Here is a 21610-nt window from a genome sequence, read left to right on the forward strand (position 1 = left end):
CACGTAAATACAAAGGCCTTTGGCTTTTTGTACATAAAAAATTATCCTCTCTGGATAATTCTTCTGTGTTCAAAGAGCTCATCAGTTCAACAGGGCTCTGAATATCCCCAGTCTTTCAACACATATTAGTGAACACTTTCTACCTGTGAGCTTAGTGAAGGCTCCCAAGAAAGAGGTGATAGCTGTATCTTGAAAGGTAAGTAGGGGAGACACCTGGGTGGCTCAGTCAGCTAAGTGTCTGACTTTGGCTCAGGTTATGATCTCACAGTTCGTGAGTTTGAACTCCACATCAGGCTCTCTGCTATCAGCGCAGAGCCCACTATGTATCCTCTGTCCCCTTCTCTATCTACCCCTCCCCCACTCGTTCTTGTTCTCATTCTCTCTTTCTCCCTCTCTCTCTCAAAAATAAATAAACACTAAAAAAATACTTTATAAAAAAAAGAAAGAAAGAAAGAAAGGTAAGTAGAGTTAGGCAGAGAGTTATTCCAATAGGGAGTTGAATATCAAGAGTATAGATTTGAGCATGTTGGAACCTATAAGACATTCAGGTGGTTGGGTATGAGAATCTGGAGTACAGAGAGTTTAAAGATATTAAACAGTAGTTGTCAGTATTTCATTGATATTTAAAACTTTACGATCGAATAGCAAAAACTACAAAACATCACTGAAAGATATTAAAGAAGACCTCAATAAATGGAAAGGCATCTTCTATTCATGAAGTGTTGGAGAAATGTCTATTCAAATCCTTGCCCATCTTTAAATTGGGTTATTGTGTTTTTATTGTTGAGGTATAAGAGCACCTTATGTATTCTGGACACTATTTCTTTCAGATGTATACTTTACAAACAAATCTCCCCCATTCTCTGGGTCGTCTTTTCATGTTCTTAATAGTGCCCTTTGAAGCACAGAAGTTTTCAATTAAAAAAAAAATTTTTTTTTATTTATTTTTGAAAGAGAGACAGAGCGTGAGCAGGGGAGGGGCAGAGAGAGAGGGAGACACAGAATCGGAAGCAGGCTCCAGGTGCGTCAGCACAGAGCCCGACATGGGGCTTGAACCTGTAAACAGTGAGATCATGACCTGAGCCACCCAGGGATCGCATAAGTTTTCAATTTGGATGAATCCCAATTTATCTAATGTTTTTGTTGTTGTTGCTTGTACTTTTGATATCATAGCTAAGGAACAACTGTTGGATCTGAAGTCACCAAGATTTACATTTGCGTTTCCTTCTAAGAGTTTTATAGTTTTTAGCTCTTACATTTAGGTCTTTGATCCCTTTAAGTTAGTTGTGTATATGGTTTGAGACAGGGGTCTAAATCCTTTTGCATGTGGATATCCTATTGTCTTAGTACCATTTGTTGAAAAGGATGCTCTTTCCCCCATTGAATTGTCTTGGCACTCTTGTCAAAAATCAACTGATCATAAATATAATAGTTTATTTCTATTGATCTCTATCTACCCTTATGCCAGATACTACACTGTTTTTGAGTACTGACTGCAGTTTTGTAGTAAGTTACGGAATTAGGGAATTTTTATAGAGATTGTATTGAATCTGCAGGTTGATTTGGAATATATTATTATTTTAACAATTTTTAAGTCTTCCAATTCATAAATACAGACTTTTCATTTATTTAGGTCTTTTTAAATTTATTTCAATGATGTTTTATAGTTTTTACTGCACACTCTTGAAGTTTTAAACATCAATGAAATACTGACCACTTCTAATTAATATCTTCAGTTAAACTCTCTTCTGTGCTCCAGACTCTCATATCCAACCATGTGGATATCTTACGGGCTCTTAACATGCCCTAACCCATACTCTTGATATGCAGCTCCCAACTTTTTCTTCAGTCTTCCCCATTTCAGGAAATGGCAACACTGCCCATCTAGTCACATGTTAAAAACCTCTAAGTAATTTTTTATCCCGCCCTTCCCCTATCTAATCCATCAACAATTCATAATGACTCCACTTCCAAAATACATACAGAACCTTGACATTTCTCTCCATGTTCGCTGCTGCCACCTAATCAAAGCTGTCATTATCACCCACCTAGACAACTGCAAAAGTTTAGTAACCCATCTCCCTGATGCTACTTTGCTTGCCTCCAGTCTATTATCTTCACAGCATCTACCAATAATGGGAACATACTTTGAGTCACATAAATAATTCTGAATTTTCTGGTAGCCACATGTACCAAAAAATGAAAAGAAACAAGTCAAGTTAAATCTGACGGTTCATTTTAATTTAGCCCAGTCACACCACAAATATAATTATTTCAATATATGTAATCAATATAAACAATTAATGAGACAATTACATCTTCTTTTCATACCAAGACTTTGAAATTTGGTATGTATTTTACATCTTATTGCACATCTCTACTTGGAAGTTTAATTTTCATCAGAAATACTTGATCTATATTTAATGTTATAAACTTATGGTTGAAAAAGTTTCAAAACACAGAATGAGTTATCCAATAACTGAATCAATTATGCTTTTAAATTTAGGTTTAAAATTACATAAAGTTGTAAATTCAGCAGCATTAGCCACATGAGGTTATGACTAAAGTCTTAAACAGCACTTTCCTAGAGTGATCTTTTTTAGATATAAATCAGATATAAGTCACTATCCTAATTAAAATCCTTCCTTCCGTTCCTTACCATTGCACTCGAGACAAAAATGTAAACTATTTTTGACAGCAACAAAACCCCCTAAACTCCCTTCTGCCACTTTTCCTTACCATACTTTCCCCTAACCCAACTTACCTTAAGCTCCCCCAACACACAGAGCTCTTCAATGCCACAGAGACTTAGCACATACTGTTCCTTTTACATGGAATGCTTTTTCCTAACTCTTCCAGGGCTGACTCCTTTTCCTTCAGCTAAAGTGTCACCTGATCCGACAGGCTTCCCTGATAAACCTATAAATAATATTCTTCTCTGTCATGCTCCAGCATTGTGTTAAGATCATCTCTATCATGGCACCATACTGATTTATAATTATACTTAATTATAAGTATATAATTTATATAAATTTATAATTTATAATTATTTATTTGTTTGTTGTTGATCTTTTCACTATTCCACAAGCTCTATAGTGACCAGGAGTATGCTTGTTCACTTATTAACGTCTTTCAGCTGCCTAAGAGTGCCTGGCACACAGTGAATGTTCAATAAACAAGATCATATGCTGCAGATAAATCAGTATGACAAAAGCTGAAACCTCTCTATTGTATTTGTTGACTCATTCACGCAATATTTATTTATTCAAAAACTTACTATGCACCAGAAGTGAAAGTAAACAAGTAAAAGGGGCTCTGCCCTCAAGAAATTCACATTAAAAAAAAATTTTGTGTAATGTTTGTTTATTTTTGAGAGAGACAGAGACAGAGCATGAGCAGGGGAGGGGCAGAGAGAAAGGGAGACAGAATCCAAAGCAGGATCCAGGCTCTGAGCTGTCAGCACAGAGCCTGACACAGGGCTCGAACTCATGAAACGTGAGCTCATGACTGGAGCTGAAATCGGATGCTTAACCTACTGAGCCACCCACGCACCCCCCAAGAAACTCACATTTTAATGACAGAAGTAGATAAAATAAATTAACACAGTGCAAGAAGTATAACATTAGAGAACTACTCAGAGTTATGATGCCTAGAAGGACAAGTAACTTGGGAAAGGTAAGAAAGTGGAAGGTAGCTGAGACATCCGAGAAAAGAAGATAAAGATAACTTGAGTTACAGATAACAGGAGTTAGTCTGATGAAGGATCACATTATTCCTTATAAAGAGATCTACATGAAATAGGCAAAGAAATGTGAAACATTGGTGAATGTGTGCAGGGCAAAGAATGACAACAGATAACCTGGAGAGGCTGGGTCATGCAGGTCCTTTATGTCATGCCAAGAAGCTTAGACTTTATGCTGTTGGCATTAGACGTTGAAAAGTTTTCACCAAGATAGTGACATCATTTAATTTTAATTCCATATCAATCATGTGACGACTGTGCAAAAGTTAGGTTGGAGGGTTACAGATAGAAAAATCATTAAGTCCATTGCTGTTGTCCAGAAGATCAATGATGCCAACTTGAGCACAGTGGTTGTAGGAATTAAGCAGAGGTGATCAATTTCAGAAATACTTAGTAAATTAAGCTGTTTAAAACTCATCAGCAACCTTGGCAAGGGCAATGTCAGTGTACTGATGGGAATGGAAGACACATTTCATTCCTTATCCACAGCTGCAGAAATCACAGGAATTTTGAAGATGGTGATTAGGAGCTCCCAAATCTGGTTGCTTATTAGGAGTAACAGGACAACTTTAGAAAAATACTGATTATGCTGGCTTAATCCAGACCCACTGAGTCAGTCACCACGAGTCGAGCCCAGCATCCCTTATTTTAACAAGTCCCTTAAGTAAATCTTACAGAGATATCCACATACTTGCACTGGGAGATGCTAGGATGGACCAGTCTCTCAAGTATATTTAAACCTTGTAATTCAGATTTGATTCTTGGGTTCAGACAGCAAGAATTCAGATAGTAAAGGCTGTAAAGACAAGGAAGGAGCTAAGCCAATGGTTGAAGAGGGCAGAGGTTAAAATGGGAGAGTCCTAAATAGATTTAGATCATTAAAAAAATGGATAGAAGTATAGATGAGAGAACGGATAACTAAAAATCTAAGGCACATGAGCTAAGAACATTAGTTTATCAAGCTAAGAGCACTAGTTCATCAAACACAATTTTATCTCATAAATATAAAATATAAATCTCTTGGGGTACCTGGCTGGCTTAGTCAATGGACTGTATGACTCTTGATTTCCAGGTTGTGAATTCAAGCCCTACACTGGGTGTAGAGATCACTTAAAAATAAAATCTTAAATATATATATATATATATATATATATATATATATATATATATATACACACACACATATATATACATATATCCTATATGTATGTATGTGTATATGTATATATGTATGCGTATATGTATCCTATGTGTTTATATATATATATGTATACACACACACACACACACACACACACATATATACATATATATATCTTACTAAAAGCTGTAATTTTCTTTTTTTTTTTTAATTTTTTTTTTCAACGTTTATTTATTTTTGGGACAGAGACAGAGCATGAACGGGCGAGGGGCAGAGAGAGAGGGAGACACAGAATCGGAAACAGGCTCCAGGCTCTGAGCCATCAGCCCAGAGCCCGACGCGGGGCTCGAACTCACGGACCACAAGATCGTGACCTGGCTGAAGTCGGACGCTTAACCGACTGCGCCACCCAGGCGCCCCTAAAAGCTGTAATTTTCATTCCTAGTCCCAACCCATCTGAAGTTGGGCCAACAATTTAATCAGTGAAAACTCAATAGAAATTAGTACCTAAAACATAATTGTTCACAATACTGTAGGGAATACCAATAAGGAGTTTGCAGTCAGCCTCAGAGACCAAAAACCAATGTAAATCAATCAGAAACCTTAAAGCGTCGAACAGCATGGAACCTCTAGAGTCATCAAGAGGTCAGAGAAGGCTGCAATCTGTGACCTCTGCCTCTGGCCCTCTCAACTTATCAAATTCTCCCTCTCTAATGTGCATTTCAAATTCTCCCTCTTTCACGAAATCTTTCCTGGACTCTCCAAAGAGATATTTCCTTTGAATCATCTAGAACACTCTAATTCTAAAGGCACCCAAATTCTGCCTAAACTTCCATTCCCAGTAAAAAACTGTTGCTATGTGATAGGCACTGTCCCAAATGCTTTACATGTATTAACTAATTTAATCTTCACAACTACTCTAGGAGGTAGGCCCTACTATTACGCCATCATACAGATGAGGAAGCCAAGGCACCAAGAGGTGAAGTGATTTCCTAAGATGAAAGAGCTATTTAAATGGCAAAGCTAGGATGGGGATGCATGCGGCCCAGCTCCACGGACTGAATGTTCTTTACCACAACACTTCAAAAGTTCTGGAGGACACTCTATGTTAGTCTACATCAGATTCTGTTGAGGGCAAATACTTTTTAATTGCCTTTTCATCCAAAGTAAGTGCTCAAATATGTGTTGATTGTTGGAATTCCTTTTGGTCACAGAAGATCATGTTCTGCCCGGCCATGCTTGTTCCTATGTAGTCAAAAATGACCACTTTGGGGCGCCTGGGTGGCGCAGTCGGTTGGGCGTCCGACTTCAGCCAGGTCACGATCTCGCGGTCCGTGAGTTCGAGCCCCGCGTCGGGCTCTGGGCTGATGGCTCAGAGCCTGGAGCCTGTTTCCGATTCTGTGTCTCCCTCTCTCTCTGCCCCTCCCCCGTTCATGCTCTGTCTCTCTCTATCCCAAAAATAAATAAACGTTGAAAAAAAATTTTTTTTTTAAAAATGACCACTTTACACACAGAAAAGATGAGAAAAGTGAGAGGAAAACACATTGCAGAGGAATGGAAACAAAAGCCAGATAGGTAGAATGTTTTAAAAATCACATAGGTTTGAAAAGGTGAACGGTAACTGCAAGTTCTTGAGGACACTGACGTGAAAGTTGCGTGTTGGAAAATTAATCTGACAGCAGCAATGTTAGCATGGGAAGGATGAATGAGAAACAGAGGAAAGGAGAGAGCAGGATACTTGAGTTCTCCAGGTACGAGGGCAGGACCTGGACTAGAATACGAACGTTCTGAATAAGGAAATTATAATATGTATTAGATTTAGGAAGAGGATTTTAGAAATGAAAAAGACTAAGTGTAAATTTTTAAAATGGGTTTTTAGACTAGTATACCACTGGAAAAAGATGGATTTTTAAAGCAGATTTTATGATCAAGCTGTTATTCCGTTTTTTTTCAAAGAATAATACAATTTATTACTAAAACATTTTTTTTCAACGTTTTTATTTATTTTTTTGGGACAGAGAGAGACAGAGCATGAACGGGGGAGGGGCAGAGAGAGAGGGAGACACAGAATCAGAAACAGGCTCCAGGTTCCGAGCCATCAGCCCAGAGCCTGACGCGGGGCTCGAACTCACGAACCGCGAGATCGTGACCTGGCTGAAGTCGTACGCTTAACCGACTGCGCCACCCAGGCGCCCCAAAACATTTTTATTCATAACTGCTTCTGTGAGAGATTCTAGTTTCTTTACATCTACAACTGATTTTTGAAGTCCTAGAAAGACTGGACCCAGGGAGGAAGGCTTAACCCTTTTATATGACACTTTTTATCTACTTAGAGATAATCTATCAAAAACATACATTTTTAAAGCCAGGCTACTTACTCTCTGATACCCAGCAAGCCAAATCATAGACTTCAAGTTATAAAGAACCTTCAAAGTCCTTTTTCTCAACCTGTCTCCCATCTACACCATGCCAAGAAGCTAGTCAGTCTTTAATTCCCAGTCTCTATCCTTCTGGTAATGGAATACTTACTAGTTCACAAGGAACTCCTTCCATTCTTCACTCTTCTGTTGAGCACTCTCTCTTACGTTTAAATCTGTCTGCCTGTAACTTTCACTCATCTGTTTGTGGCTTCTAGGGACATACAGAGTCAATCTAATCCCTCTCCAATTAACAGCTCCTCAAATATTTGGAGACAACATCGTGACACTACCAACTACTTTTTAACAAATGCCTCACATAAGAATCATTAGCCTGGTTACCCTAACAATAACAGCACAGTGCATATCAACCCTTGTAGTCTCCTAGGTCACCAAGTTTTTGAAGGAGCTCTCAATATGTAGAGCCTCACATAGTTTCTGGCATAGAGGGGACTCTCAAAATAGGACTGTAAATGACTCAATGAATGAATAAACCCATCTGCAAATAGAATTTTCAAACATATTCTCTCTCAATGGGTTTTATCATCTACCTACAACCAAACAAATTTATTAAACTCTCTCTGCCCTCAAAAATCAAATAAATGCCATATAAGGAAAATGTAAACCCAGAAATAATCTGGCAGGTATTCAGGTAAATGAAACATCTTGACAAAGCAGAAACCTTAATGAGGGAGACAATTTTTACTGTAAGTCCTTTAGAAATGTCTGAGTTTTTAACATATGTACCTATTCTGTTTTTCAATTAAAAGACAGTTAACAAAATAAAAATAATAAAATTATCTCCATTTTAAGTCACTTAGTGGAATAGTATGGTATAGTGTGAAACATGCCTTTTGTAATAAAAGGATCTGTCCTATCACATATATAGAATCATCAAATAAATAACTAGAAATAACATTAGATTTAATCTAGTCCAGAGGCATTCAACAATTTTGAGTACAACCATAGTAAGAAATACATTTCATATTGCAGTGTGATATACATAACAAATATATAACTAATACAAAAGTTTCCAATAATGTACACTACTTACCATTACAACTCAGAATGTACTGATATTTTTTTTAAAGCTGCCACAACCCATTATATTGATATCCTGTCCTGCTAAGTCACACCCACAGTTTGAAAAACATGGATCTAGTGCAACATTCACCCTCAACCAATTTATTAACAAATCAGGTACACTTCAGCTTGGATAAGTGACGTATACAGAATCACGTAGCTAATTCGGACAGCATTAAATGAAAATGACAAATAAATTGTACCTCTTGACTTCATGCAAGCTGCAAATAGTTGGGCAAACAGCACAACCAATTGTACAGTAAGACCCCTGTGCAAGAAGTATGAACAAGGACCACCAAGGAGGGGCCTCTAAATCAGACAGGAAGAGCTGAGGAAGACCAGCAGGGTGATGGTTATATTGGACTAACGCCAGTTCGCATTGCCTTCCCCCATGATACCTCAGCTTACCTGAGGCAATCCTTTAACAAACATCCATCTCAAACTACATAACTCATGAATACTCCTAACTCCCTCAGCTGTTTTTTCTTCGTATCTCCCTACAATATAGTAGATACTCAACTAAGCAAGGCTTCCTCCTTCCCATTCCTGCTCTTGTTCTTGAAGCAAGAGACTCATGATCCTTCTACCATGTCCCTTCTTCACCAACTTGGAAAGAAATCCCTGGGGATATTATAATATTCATAGTAGGTAAATCAAATCAAGTACCCACTCCCCCCCCACAATTTCACATGATTTGTTAGAATTAAGTAAACAGATCATGTAAAATTTCTTAAATTGAATCTACCAAGAACTGCAGTCAATATTCAAAAAGTTATATTGATATTTCCAGAAGAAAATGCAAAAATTTCACCACACAATGGTTACTGTCCAGGAAGTAGGATTCAGAATCATGAATGCTAGGATCCGTGAAAAAAGACTGCGGGCCTTTTCCCTTCTCTTAAATATATGAAAAGAATGAATCTCAGTTTTATTAACCAGAAAACAGACACACGGAGTTCTAAGCTTCCTCTAGATAAGACACCCAAAGCTATTCTTACACAAATATTCTAAGGCACATTTAAAGGTAACACAAAGATACTGTAATTCCAAATAAAACCAGGTAACTAGCTCAGAGCTGAAATTGGTGGTAAGTTGTAAGAATGCCAATCAGGTCAGAGCATGAGTCTTTCCACTGAAAATAGTCACTGGATAGTACGTCAACATTGACTACAAGAATTGCAGTACTTCTCTAAGGTCTAATAACACCAGACACAACTATTTTTCTGACTTAGCTCCTGATCTCTTGGCTGTAGAACTTTTCTGTTACTTGGGCTTAGCTTATGCTCTTGCTAAGTAGTCCTGTTTCTCCAGTTGGACTCCGCTGTTTTTCTCACCTCTACCCCCATCTTTGCCTAAATTTCACCTAATATTTCCAAAAGATAAAGATATACTAAGAATGGTTTACTCCATACCATAGAATCAAATATTTTCCTTAAATTTATTCTCTGGGAGAAAGAAGAAAATTTTCAGCAATATTCATTTTTAATTCTATTATCACAGTGTTATTAATTCTATTATGTTCATTATCTCTAGTATTACCACTTAAACTCTAGCATGTCACTTAACTTTTTTCCAGCTCAATCTTCCTCATTTCTAAATTGAAGTTAATAAAACAAGACTTTACTCTCTTTTCAGGGATATTGGAAGGATTAATAAAAGAATAAATGGAGAAATACTTTGGAAATCTTGGAAAAAAAGAGCATACAAACTGGATTTATGTTGTTTTATGCTGTTTAAAGAAAAGATATACTATGGTAATGCTAAATGTGGGCAATGCTTTCTCTAAAGAAGGCCCATATATACTCTAAGTCAGTATGATCTAGAAGTTAGTATTTTGATGCAACTGTAATTTTCCAACATGCACAAAAAGGAGAATTTGCAAATATGCATCACTATCATCTCTCCTAAATTTATTATTTATTGTACAATACAGTATTAGTTAAAATTATACATACCATACAACTTCTGTATAATTGTAAAATTATGTATTGTATTCAGAAAAATTCTAGTCCAAATTAAAGAGTTAGACTAACAGCCATTAAATGAGTTCTAGTACTAATTCCAATGTGGGGAGTGGGGGTTCCCAAACCAACAAGCATTGCTCTGGACACCAGCTGGGTGTCCTACAATTCAACTCAATTCTGACACCATATCCAGAGATAGCATCATATTCCACAGGTTGAAGGCTCACTCCCACAAGACTGCACCCCCACACTTCAGATGCCAATCTGAACCTCCTTGGGTTCAATTAATTTGCTAGAGTGGCCCACAGGACTCAGAGAAACATTTAACTTATGAGATTACCAGTTTGTTATAAAAGTATATAACTCAGGAACAACCAGATGGAAGAGATGCATAAGGCAAGCACCTCGTGCTTCCATGCCCTCTCCAGGCAATCTAGACTCCCTAAATCTCTGCGTGTTCACCAACCCAAAAGTTCTCTGAACTTTGGGTTTTTAAACAGGCTTCATTACATAGTCATGATTGATTAAATCATTGGCTGTTGGCAACTGATTTAACTTCAAGGCCTCTCTTCTCCCAAGAAGTTGGGGGATAGGACTAAAAACTCCAACCCTCTTACTGAAGGGTTAGTTCTACCAGCAACCAGCCCCCATCCTTAGATGCTTTCCAAAAGTCACCTCATTAACATAACAAGAAGCCTTTATTACTCTGAACACTTAGGAAATTCCAAGCGTTTTGTGAGCTGTAAGCCAAGAACCATGGATGAAGACCAAATAAATATGAGAAATATATTTTGGTCGTATGAACAACCAAATATATGCTTTTCTTATGAATCATAATATCACAGGCGTCATTTATTGAATGCATATTATGAGCCACACACTATATACATTATCTTACTTAGAACCCACATGCACATTAAAAAACAATAAAGTCTGGGACACTTGGGTGGCTCAGTCAGTTAAGCGTCCGACTCTTAGTTTCAGCTCAGGTCATGATCTCACGGTTTGTGAGTTTGAGCCTCAAGTCGGGCTTCTCACTCACAGTGTGGAGCCTGCTTGAGATTCTCTCTCTCCCTTTCTCTCTCTGCCCCTGTCTCACCCGTGCATTTTCACATGTGCCTCTGTCTCAAAAATAAATTAACATAAATAAATAAAGTCTGTATTATTATGTCTATGCTGCAAATGAGGAAATTAAGTCCCAGAGAGGTTCAACGCCTTGCTGAGGAGTCATGCTACTAACAATAGTCAGAGGTGGGACTGAAACACCAGTGAACAAAGCCTGCACTCTATCACTAGAATATGACAAGTCCTTTTCAAATATTGGCTTTTTGAGAATCTAAGAAAACAAGTATCATAAATAAAATGAGTCACCCATCAAATTACTTCTTTAAATGGATTTGTCCTTTTAATTCCAAGACACTGAAACAAAGAGGTCCTTCAGAAGCCCTACCCACTTCTAATAGGTATGTATGTGTTATTCATGGGTATATCATAATCTTGAAACAGTAGGAAATGAAAATGAGATGCTGTCACCAAGGAGCACTGACACACACTTGAAACTTCTAAAAACAGAGGACTTTCAGCAGAGATGCTAGAGAAAAACAAGATCTAAAACAGTCCTGTATCATTCACCTAATTCGTGGATTAAATATACCATCCTTTTCCTCAACAACTATCTTGCCTTTCTAATCAATTAACGTTAAGGATTTAACACTATATTGACGCTTGTTGAAATTAATTATTAAAGTAATTTCTATGCTATGGATGGGCCTTCCTCTAAGGATACAAAATACAAAAGGAGGAGGCAGAGTGAGGTAAGAGGGAGGCACTTTAGAACAAACAGTAAGAGGAGGAAAAGAAGATGATGAGCTGAACAGGGTTCCCAGTTCTGAACACCAAGTTCCAAACTCAACTCTGATTCTGTTTCCGACCTTGGGCAAATCTCTTGGTCTCTCTGTATCCTGATGTAGCTCCAGGAAGTTAGCAAAGAAATTAAGACAGAAGAAAGTTTCTTACAGAACCTTGTGGAATGCCTGCCCTTGCTACTGACAAAAGCAAAGCTAAGCTACCCATGACAAAAAAATAATAAAACACCGATTTGGTATTCATAAACCCTCTAATTTGTTGGAACAGTGTTTAACTCAAGAAAAGCAAATCATTTAGTGCTAACCCTCTTCCTTTATCCTCCCCCACTTCTAAACAATAAACAACACATTCCACTCTCGTTTGCCTTTAGAACATTTCCCTGACATTCTGTCTTCAATTTCCTTCACTACTTTAACTAAACACCTTTTATTTATTTATTTATTTATTTATTTATTTATTTATTTATTTATTTAGCTAGCTAGAGCAAGAGGGGCGGGGGGGGAGGGGCGGGCAGAGGAGTAAGAGAAAGAAAGAGACAGAGAGAGAGAGAGAGTGTGTGTGTGTGTGTGTGTGTCTGTCTCAAGCAGGATCCATGCTCAGCACAGAGCCAAATGTGGGGTTCCATCCCATGACCCTGGGATCATGACCTGAGCCAAAATCAAGAGCCCAATGCTCAACTGACCAAGCTACCTAGATGCCCCTAAATGCCTTATTCTTAAAATTCTTAAAAAAGAAAATAGAGGCACCTGGGTGGCTCAGTCAGTTAAGCATCTGACTTCAGCTCAGGTCATAATCAGGTTCATGATGAGTTTGAGCCCCGCATCAGGTGAGCTCCACTTCTCTTTCTCTGTCTCTCTGTCTCTCTCTCTCTCTGCCCCTCATGGGATTCTCTCTCTCCCCCTCTCTCTCTGCCCCTCACTCACTTGTGCCCTTTCTCAAAAAAAAAAAAAAAAAAAAAAAAAAGACAAGAAAAGAAAAAAGAAAGAAAGAAAAATAGAATTCCACTCCTTTCAGCATTAGTGCCTCGGAGGTCCTTATAAAGCAGTTGGTTGGCCTGATCCATCCCACTCTTACTTAGCCTTCACTGCATCCAGTTATATTTTTAATCTCTCCAACCTTTTTTCTTTCCTCCTACTCGTCTCTCAGGCCCTCTCCAATACACAGTATCTCTTTGTGATAAGGTGATAGTCTAAATTCAATGCTTTGTTGTCGAGTCAGACACTGAGACATACATAGCCGCTCCCCACTTTGACATCGATACTTCAGTACATGCAGCCTTGAGTTAAAATGATACCAGCTGCCAAATGACACTGGAAACTCATATATTGGTTACTTTCCTCTTCTATTCCAATTCAATTTCAGAAGTATGGGTTTTCCAAGTTGTTTTCTTTTTCGTAAAAATAAATTGACATAGTATAAATTATTTTGTTCCAGTTTGCATTACACACAACTGCATTCATTTTACAAAGCCACTTGAAAGTTGAGATCTCATATCTTATGCTGTCAGTTCTCTTTTTATACATACATCAGCTCCTATGCATTCATACTCCCTTCTATATTTACCCACAATAGTTAGAACTCAATAAATACATGTTCATTGACTTCGTTTGATCATATTTCTCAAGAGTACCAATGGAAGTCATATCCAAGGCTTAATCTCAGGTTGGCCACTTACTAGCCATGTGACCCTCTGCAAATTACTGGTCTCTCTAACCCTGAGATTCCTCCCCTATTGACATGGAGATGTGAAGACAGGTAAGATAAAGAAAACATGGAAAGTACATAACAGTGTCCATGCTTGCAACACAGTAAGGCCTCCTTCTTCCTTCCACTTTATAAAAATGTGTTCAGTATTATATTGCCCATTGGGATTTTAAATTAATGCTGACAATGTGAGAAATTACAAAGCAGACTTAGAGGAAGGCAAAACTTTGGCCAAACAGAAAAAGAAATGGATTATTCTATACAGTACAGTAGTTCAGGGCTCTCTTGACTTGGCTCTGGTGGGAGAGAAAAAAATCATCTGTTGTAGTCCCCTCAATGTTAAATAAATTATAGTAACAAGTAAAACATCATAATTTAACTCCACTTATTAGCCCTAACAAAAGGTAGTAAGAAAAACACCTAATATACTAAATGTATGTTCCATTGGTAGATAACCCAATAGCCTAATCTCTAGCTATTAAGTTTTCCATTCCTCCAAAGTTCTGGAAGGCTTTCTGCTCAACTTCATTCCTAAAGAAGTTAATCAAGTGCACTTAAAAAAAAATTTAATGTTAATTTATTATTTTTGAGAGAAAGAGAGAGAGACAGAGCGTGAGCAGGGGAGGGGCAGAGAGAAAGGAAGACACAGAATCTGAAGCAGAGTCCAGGTTCTGAGCTATCAGCACAGAGCTTGATGTGGGGCTCAAACTCACAAACTGTGAGATCATGACCTGAGCTGAAGTCAGATGCTTAACCAACTGAGCCACCCAGGTGCCCCCACAAGTGCATTTTTAAGTATCTGTTAATGATAAGCAAATTTCAAAACAGAGATTTTCTATCCAGTCAAGTTTGTCTAGTTTTACTGCTTCTCTGATACTATTAATAAAAAAGAATTAAGTTGATTGTGGTAATTAAATCTTACCAACTGTGAATTTGTGATAAGCTAAAGTACATTATGTATGTTAATTCAGCAGAAATACCTTCGTAATTTCAGGTTTTAGCAATTCATTGTTGGATGAAAAAAGTTCATGTGTCTGGAACTTTATTTAAATAGACTCTTGAGAACCATGAAGCTCAATTTTCAAAAATTATCGCATTTTAATTGTTAGCACCCATTTACCTAATAACTTTAGCACTTGGAAGCCATTTGTTGAAAAATATTCACTAATTCAGATGCTTTGATATTTAAAAAAATACTTTCCGTCAGTACAAACCCATTTCTGAATTAAGTTTTACTAATATAAATGCTTCTGTGCCTAATCCCATTTGCAATTAGAGAAGTCTTACCCCCTCAATTTTTAACTACTCTCTTGAAATTAGTCAAGAGATTTAAAAACAGATTAGTGTTGATCTCACAACTCTTGATCTCCGAATCGTGAGTTCAAGCCCCATGTTGGGAGTAGAGCCTACTTAATTTTAAAAAATATATTTTAAAAAAGCTTTAATTTAATAATCAACATCCATCTTTAAAACATCACAACTAAATAAATATACATTTGACACTTCCACATTGAAACACACTCCCTCAACACAGTCACTTTTTAAAAAATCTTCTTTTAATCATTAATCAGAAAACCTATTCTATTTGTACAAAATTAAAAGTCTATTTACCACTCAGACTAGAATAAAATAATGTGGAATTCTCTGCCTATATAATTAGCATTGAAGAACTAAAATTTCCAACAAGTATATCATTAAAAAACATTTGCACATTAGCAACTAGTACAGTTTTCATTTAACACCTCCATAAACAACTTATATGCACTCTAAACACATACTTAAACAACCCAATTACATGCTAGAGCTCCCCGCAAGAATGTCTAATACAGTAAAGAAAAATACTTCCCCTTTAACTAATGTTGCTTCTTCCTAAGGAAGAATCTTCTGTGAAATGAGGCAAGGTAGACATAAATAAATATGATTAATACTATTAATGTGGCAGCTTCTTACTTATTTAGGTGGTGCTTTTAAGCGTGATCGAAGAAAGAAGTTAAAAGTATTCATGAGAGGTTTGGTAAATCTAAATTCAGAGGGGGCAATACGACACAGAGGTTTTAGAGTATAGGTATAGAGTCCAGACACCTCAGGTTGAATCCTAGCTCCACTGTTTTTATGTTAAATTAAATTAGCCATCAGCAAGTTACTGAAACTCTCTAAATCTCAATTTCCTCCTCTGTAAAATGGAACTCATAAGAGTACCTTCTTTTGTGAGGTTTTATAAGTATTAAATGAGATTATCCATTACAAGCCCTTAGAATACCACTAGATGCATAGCAAGCTCTCAGGATATGTTAACCACTATCATCGTCATCATTGTCTCACCGCACTGTAAAAAAGAAAAAAAAATGGATATGAAAGTAGTTGAGTAAATTCAATTCTTCCATACACAAACCAGACAAATGGGCAGACCCCACACCATTTAATGCACCCCTATATTCACACCATGAGTCTCAGCTTCTACTCATTAGACCTTACATTGTCTCTCATTGCCAGCCTATATTTCATCTGAACAACCAAAAAGAACAATCTGGTTACTCACACTATATTACGTTAATATGTAAACTCATCACTTCAGAAAGAAAGTCACAAACAAGTAGTTCATTCATGACTCATTTTATTCATAACAATCTCAAACTTGTCACCCCAAAATTGGATTTTACAGCTACAGTTAAATGAAGTAAACACATTCACAACCAAATTCATTCAGTGGTGTAAAAAAAAAAAAAATCAATGTAAATAAATAGTCCACTAAACACAGATTGTTAAATACTGAGGAAAATGCATCATTATTTTGAAGAGAACAAGCTTAAATGATGAGTAAACAGAACTCACACAGGCAATGACCCCTTGTTTTATGATTACATTCAATAACTGCGCATACACCAGAGTCTTAAAATGAAAACAGATAACATATAAAAGAGGAACGTTTCATCCTTAAAGGATCTTATCTTTATTGCAAAATGTCTGGATAATAAAAAGATAAAAGGTTATAGTGGGGTATGAGTAGTTTTTTTTCTGTCTAGGACCAATCTCCTTCCAAAATTGCGAACTCCTTTTTCCCTAAGGTTGGTTTATAATTAGAAATTAGATTCCTCAATAATTCAATGGCTGAAACCTTTATTAAAGTCAAATGACCTTTTTAATTAATTTTTTCCTAATATATAAGCTCTGCTAGGCAGGTGTCATCTCTACAGATAATAAAGCCTTTATATATTTATTAAATGAGATCTCCCTCTCTGTTCATCCTTTCCTTTGATTTGATATTCTAACAGCAATTAACTACTGGCACAACTTTAAAAAGTATAACAATACTAATGTATTCTGCTAAATGCTCTGGTTTGTATACTTGTAATGTCCCTAATTTTTGTTCTATCATGAAAAATGTTTAAGCTAAAATATTTTACTCTCCCATATGTCTTTTTTGGAATTCTCATTTTAAAAGAATACAGCTAGTAAAGGGAAGTGTGTCAGGATTTGAAAACTGGAGAATGGAATTGAGATGCATGCATAAAACTGACATATTCAAAAGCTCTTGACGCAAACAGTGCATTTATAACACAGGCCCATCCCAGTAAATACGTGAGGGATGCATAAAAACATGGCCATTGCATTTGAATTACTTACAATTTTAATCTTTAAGTATTTGTTTAAAAATAAAAGTAGTTAAATGACAAGGCACCATGTTAGACATCCTGGAGCCTGAAAATTCAAAGTATACTGTCCTCAATCCTCACTGTCCCTATGGATACCACTATAAGTTTAGTGACAATAAATCAAACACAAAGTAAAACCCTTAAGTGTATGGCTGTTGTATGTGTATGTTTGAAATCACACTCATCCTTCACTTCACCATTAGTCTGAGATGACGTATGCAAAATGTTTCACCATCACTTTTGCCATCACTCAAAGTGATAAAACCGAAGTGAAATGATTGAGATTTACTCAATTGTCAGCAATTTTACTTTTTTACTGGAGTCCTAAGCTTTCTAATTCACAGGAGGAAAAAAAGACGAGGACGAAGAGTATCATCAGAGCATCGTCTGAGAGAAAAGACTATGCACTTTACAGATACTAACAATTCCCAAAGGAGATGTAGGAATATCGAAATTTTACCTATCACCAAACACTAACCAAAAAAAAAAAAAGGTGTGGGGCGGGGAGGAACAGGAACCTTCCGAATCTCAAAACACTCGCCAGCCCCATACAAAGAGTAAAGTACCAGCTCGGGATTGTCCCCACTCCGGCCCACCGTGTCGCCGCTGTCCATTTCTACCTGCTTTACTACAGGAAACAGATTTCAGCTTTCGTAACGCTTTAAAATGGGCTTTTCTTGGCAAATGTCTGCACTCCTCAGGCGAGGCCGTGAAGGTAACTTAATCCCCCACGCACTGCTCGCTGGAGGAAATGCTGATTCCCAATGCAAAAATTAATTCTCTAGCTTTTTCTGTGTTAAAAGAGCCACGAAGAAACCCGTAACTCTCATTTAGGCTCAGCATATTCTCTTGAAGACCGGCCGGACAGATGAGAGCTCAGGGAACGGAGGATGATGCTGGGGGGAGGGGGCACGCGGGGAGAGTGCGAGAAAGACGCTGGTCAATCCCGAGATGATGCAGGAATGACATGGCATCTGGGCAACACGAGTCCACGCTCACCCCCCTCCGAAGAGTGTGCCTCGGTTTCTCTGACATAAGCCTGGCGCTGTGAATAGGTGCACACGCGAACACACCACCTTTTATTCTCCGACTCCTAGGGAGGAGAATGGTGGGGAAGCGTGGCTGGGTAAAGCTTCACCACAACAAACGGTTTCTTTCTCCTCGCACCCCGCCTCCCCTGCCAGGAGCAGGGGACGACTGTCTCGAACAGTAGACAGCTGAGCGGAGAAGCGGGGCGAGAAGGACAGCATCTCCCGGGGAGTGGGGGGGGGGGGGGGGCCGCGAGGCCGGGGTGAGGGGATAAAACCCCGAAGCCTCCCGGAGATCCTCCCGGAGGCTGACAGGAAAAAGAGGGGGATGAGGGGCCGGGAAAACAGAGGAGACGCGGACTGGGAAGCTCCCGGGCGCGCTACGCATCCAGGCTGCCTGAGGCTTGGCGCGCCGGGCGGGGCGGGGAGGGGGGGGGGGAGTCGATCCCGGGCGGACCCCCTCCCCTGACTCCCCGGCCGGAGGACGCAGAGGAAATGGCTTTGTATCGCAGGATGAAAGGCAGACAGGAGGGCCACCGGGCGCGGGGGGGACGGAGGATGCCCGCAGCCGGGACGACCCCGCCCGCCCCGCGGACGCCGCGGCTCTGCCCTCCATTCCTCCTCAGCCCCGGGCCGGCCCTCGGGCTCCCCGCCGCCGCCGGAGCACGCTCCAACGGCCGCGAGCGGGGTCGCCAGCCCCGCCCCCCGCGCCCCGCGCGCGCTCACCTGCCCACGAAGTTCTCGAGCACCGAGCTCTTGCCGGCGCTCTGGCCGCCCACCACGGCGATCTGCGGCAGCTCCAGCAGGCAGCTCTGTCCCAGCGCCGAGAAGGCGTCCTGCAGACGGTTCACCAGCGGGATCAGCTCCTCCATCTCCCGGTTCCCCATCCTGCCAGCGCCGCCGGCCGCCCGTTGGTCCCTGCTCTCCTCTGCGACTTGGCGGGGGGAGCCGGGGGGCCGCGCCGCCCTAGCCGCCCCTGCCGCGCTGGGTTCTGTCAGCCGCTTCCAGCGCAGACGTCGGATCCAGCCGCCCGCCAGCCGCTAGGCTCCTGACAGCTAACGGCCCGCAGCGCGCCTGCGCGGGCGAGAGGGGGCGTGGCCTGTCTCCTCGGCCGCCCCCTCCGCGCCCCGCCTGGCTGTAATTTCGCCTGAGGGTTCCCGGCCGGACACCCCGGCCCCGCGCGCGCACGCACTGCCTCACAGCTGCGGCCAGATGCCACGACCTCCGTCCTCTGCTACCAAGGCTCAGAGGCAAAGTTACAGCACTTGGCCAGGGAGTCAGCAGCAGCTACCAAGCCAAAGTCCAGTGGAAAGCCCTACCGATTACCACTCAGCCCTGTCACCAGCAGTAGTAGCAGCATCTCCGCCACCACCACCACTGCGCCGCCGCCACAGTCACTTCCCAAAAGCAGATCTCATATTCTCACGCCCTGCTCCAGAACCCAGCTCTTCTCAAGGGGGCCGGCCTGTGGAGTCTAAATTCTTCCATCTGACATCCATTTCAGGACCTGCGTAGTCTGACCCTACCTAATTATTCGACTCTAATGATTCCGTCTCCCAGCCCCGTCTAAACAAAGGTGGAGCCGGTCGTGCTTACCCCGTACCACTCCCCCTTTTCAATCTACCACACTCATTCTGTCCTTTGCGACTCTTCATGCCATTTCTCCTACCCATCTGTCTCCTCATAGGGTCTATATAAGCGTGTACTCTGCACATTTTCTGTTATATTTAGCAGACTGAGACGGGTCCTGTGCCGGCTGATGGAGACATGAAGATAAATGGTCGTGTTTTGCTCAGCCTCCTTAGAGGGTTCCTCTTTACAAATAGGTATCGATGCTTTCCAGGATTTAATCCATGGGCCTTGTCTCACATTTTAAGGGCTACCTGAGGACTTTCCAATGGCTTTAACTCCACAAAATGACTAGCGACTACAAGAATCTAAATTGCTAACCCACCTCTCTCTCCTTTACTGTTGACTACTCCCACTGGTCCTGGACCTCATTACCTGAATGTCCCGCAAGTACCTCTGACTTAATTATTCAAAACTGAGCTCATCTTTTCTAATTTCAGCATTTAATGCTATAAAGTTCCCTTGAAGCCTAGAAAGACTTGTATAAAAATGTCCAAATAACCAAAACACTAAGAACAGCCCAATCATCCATCAAAAGGTGAATGAATGAACAAGTATGATTTGGGCATACTTCTAAGCAAGAAAAAGGAGTGAACATTCAATACAGCAATAACATAGTTGAATCTCAGATACAGTATGTTGAATGAAAGCCACTAAAGAGTACGTATTTTATGCTTCCATTTATGTGAAGTTCTGGAATAGGCAAAATTATCTGTGTTGATAGAAATCAGAGTAGTGGTTGCCTCTGAGTTGTAACGATTGACTGCAAGAGGCACCAGAGATCTTTGTAAGGTGATGGAAGTGTTCTGTGTCTTGATTTGGATGCAAGTATGTATTCGTAGACTCATTGAACTAAACATTTAATATCTGTACATTTCAGCGTTGCCTGGGTGGCTCAGTCGGTTGGGCGTCCAACTTCAGCTCAGGTCATGACCTCCCGGTTTGTGAGTTGGAGCCCCACATTGGGCTGTGTGCCGGCAGCACAGAACCTGGAGCCAGCTTCAGATTCTGTGTTTCTGTCTCTCTCTCCTTCAAAAATAGATAAACACTGGGGCGCCTGGGTGGCTCAGTCGGTTGAGTGGCCAACTTCGGCTCAGGTCATGATCTCGCAGTTGACGAGTTTGAGCCCCGCGTCGGGCTCTGTGCTGACAGCTCAGAGACTTGAGCCTGCTTCCGATTCTTTGTCTGCCTCTCCCCTGCTCATGCTCTTTCTCTGTCTCAAAAATAAAGACAAACATTAAAAAAAAATTTTGATAAATAAATAAACATTAAACAATATTTTTAAAAAGATCTGTGCATTTCACTGTAAATTATACCTCAAATTTTCTGAAAAGCAAAAGAGAAAGACAAAAATGAATGTATCATCCCCTCCACCAAAGCGTA

General features: G+C 39.9%; 1 protein-coding gene across 7 annotated transcripts in view; it reads right to left on the minus strand.

The window, feature by feature from the left end:
* Positions 1-19669, minus strand: part of DNM3 (dynamin 3) — a 570520-nt gene extending 550851 nt beyond the window's left edge. For 3 of the 7 annotated variants that reach the window (XM_086693434.1, XM_086693431.1, XM_086693436.1), the window contains exon 1: positions 19325-19669. In XM_086693434.1, the coding sequence (XP_086549560.1) occupies positions 19325-19485 (161 nt within the window). In that variant the 5' untranslated portion in view covers positions 19486-19669. The remainder of the gene's footprint in view (positions 1-19324) is intronic. The other 4 variants (XM_086693435.1, XM_086693433.1, XM_086693432.1 and 1 more) reach the window with 2 other exon arrangements.
* Between the last annotated feature and the right edge of the window lie 1941 nt (positions 19670-21610).

Source organism: Puma concolor, chromosome E4 (genome assembly GCF_028749965.1).
Source record: "Puma concolor isolate L17-30 chromosome E4, mPumCon1.1.hap2, whole genome shotgun sequence".
NCBI lineage: Eukaryota > Metazoa > Chordata > Mammalia > Carnivora > Felidae > Puma > Puma concolor.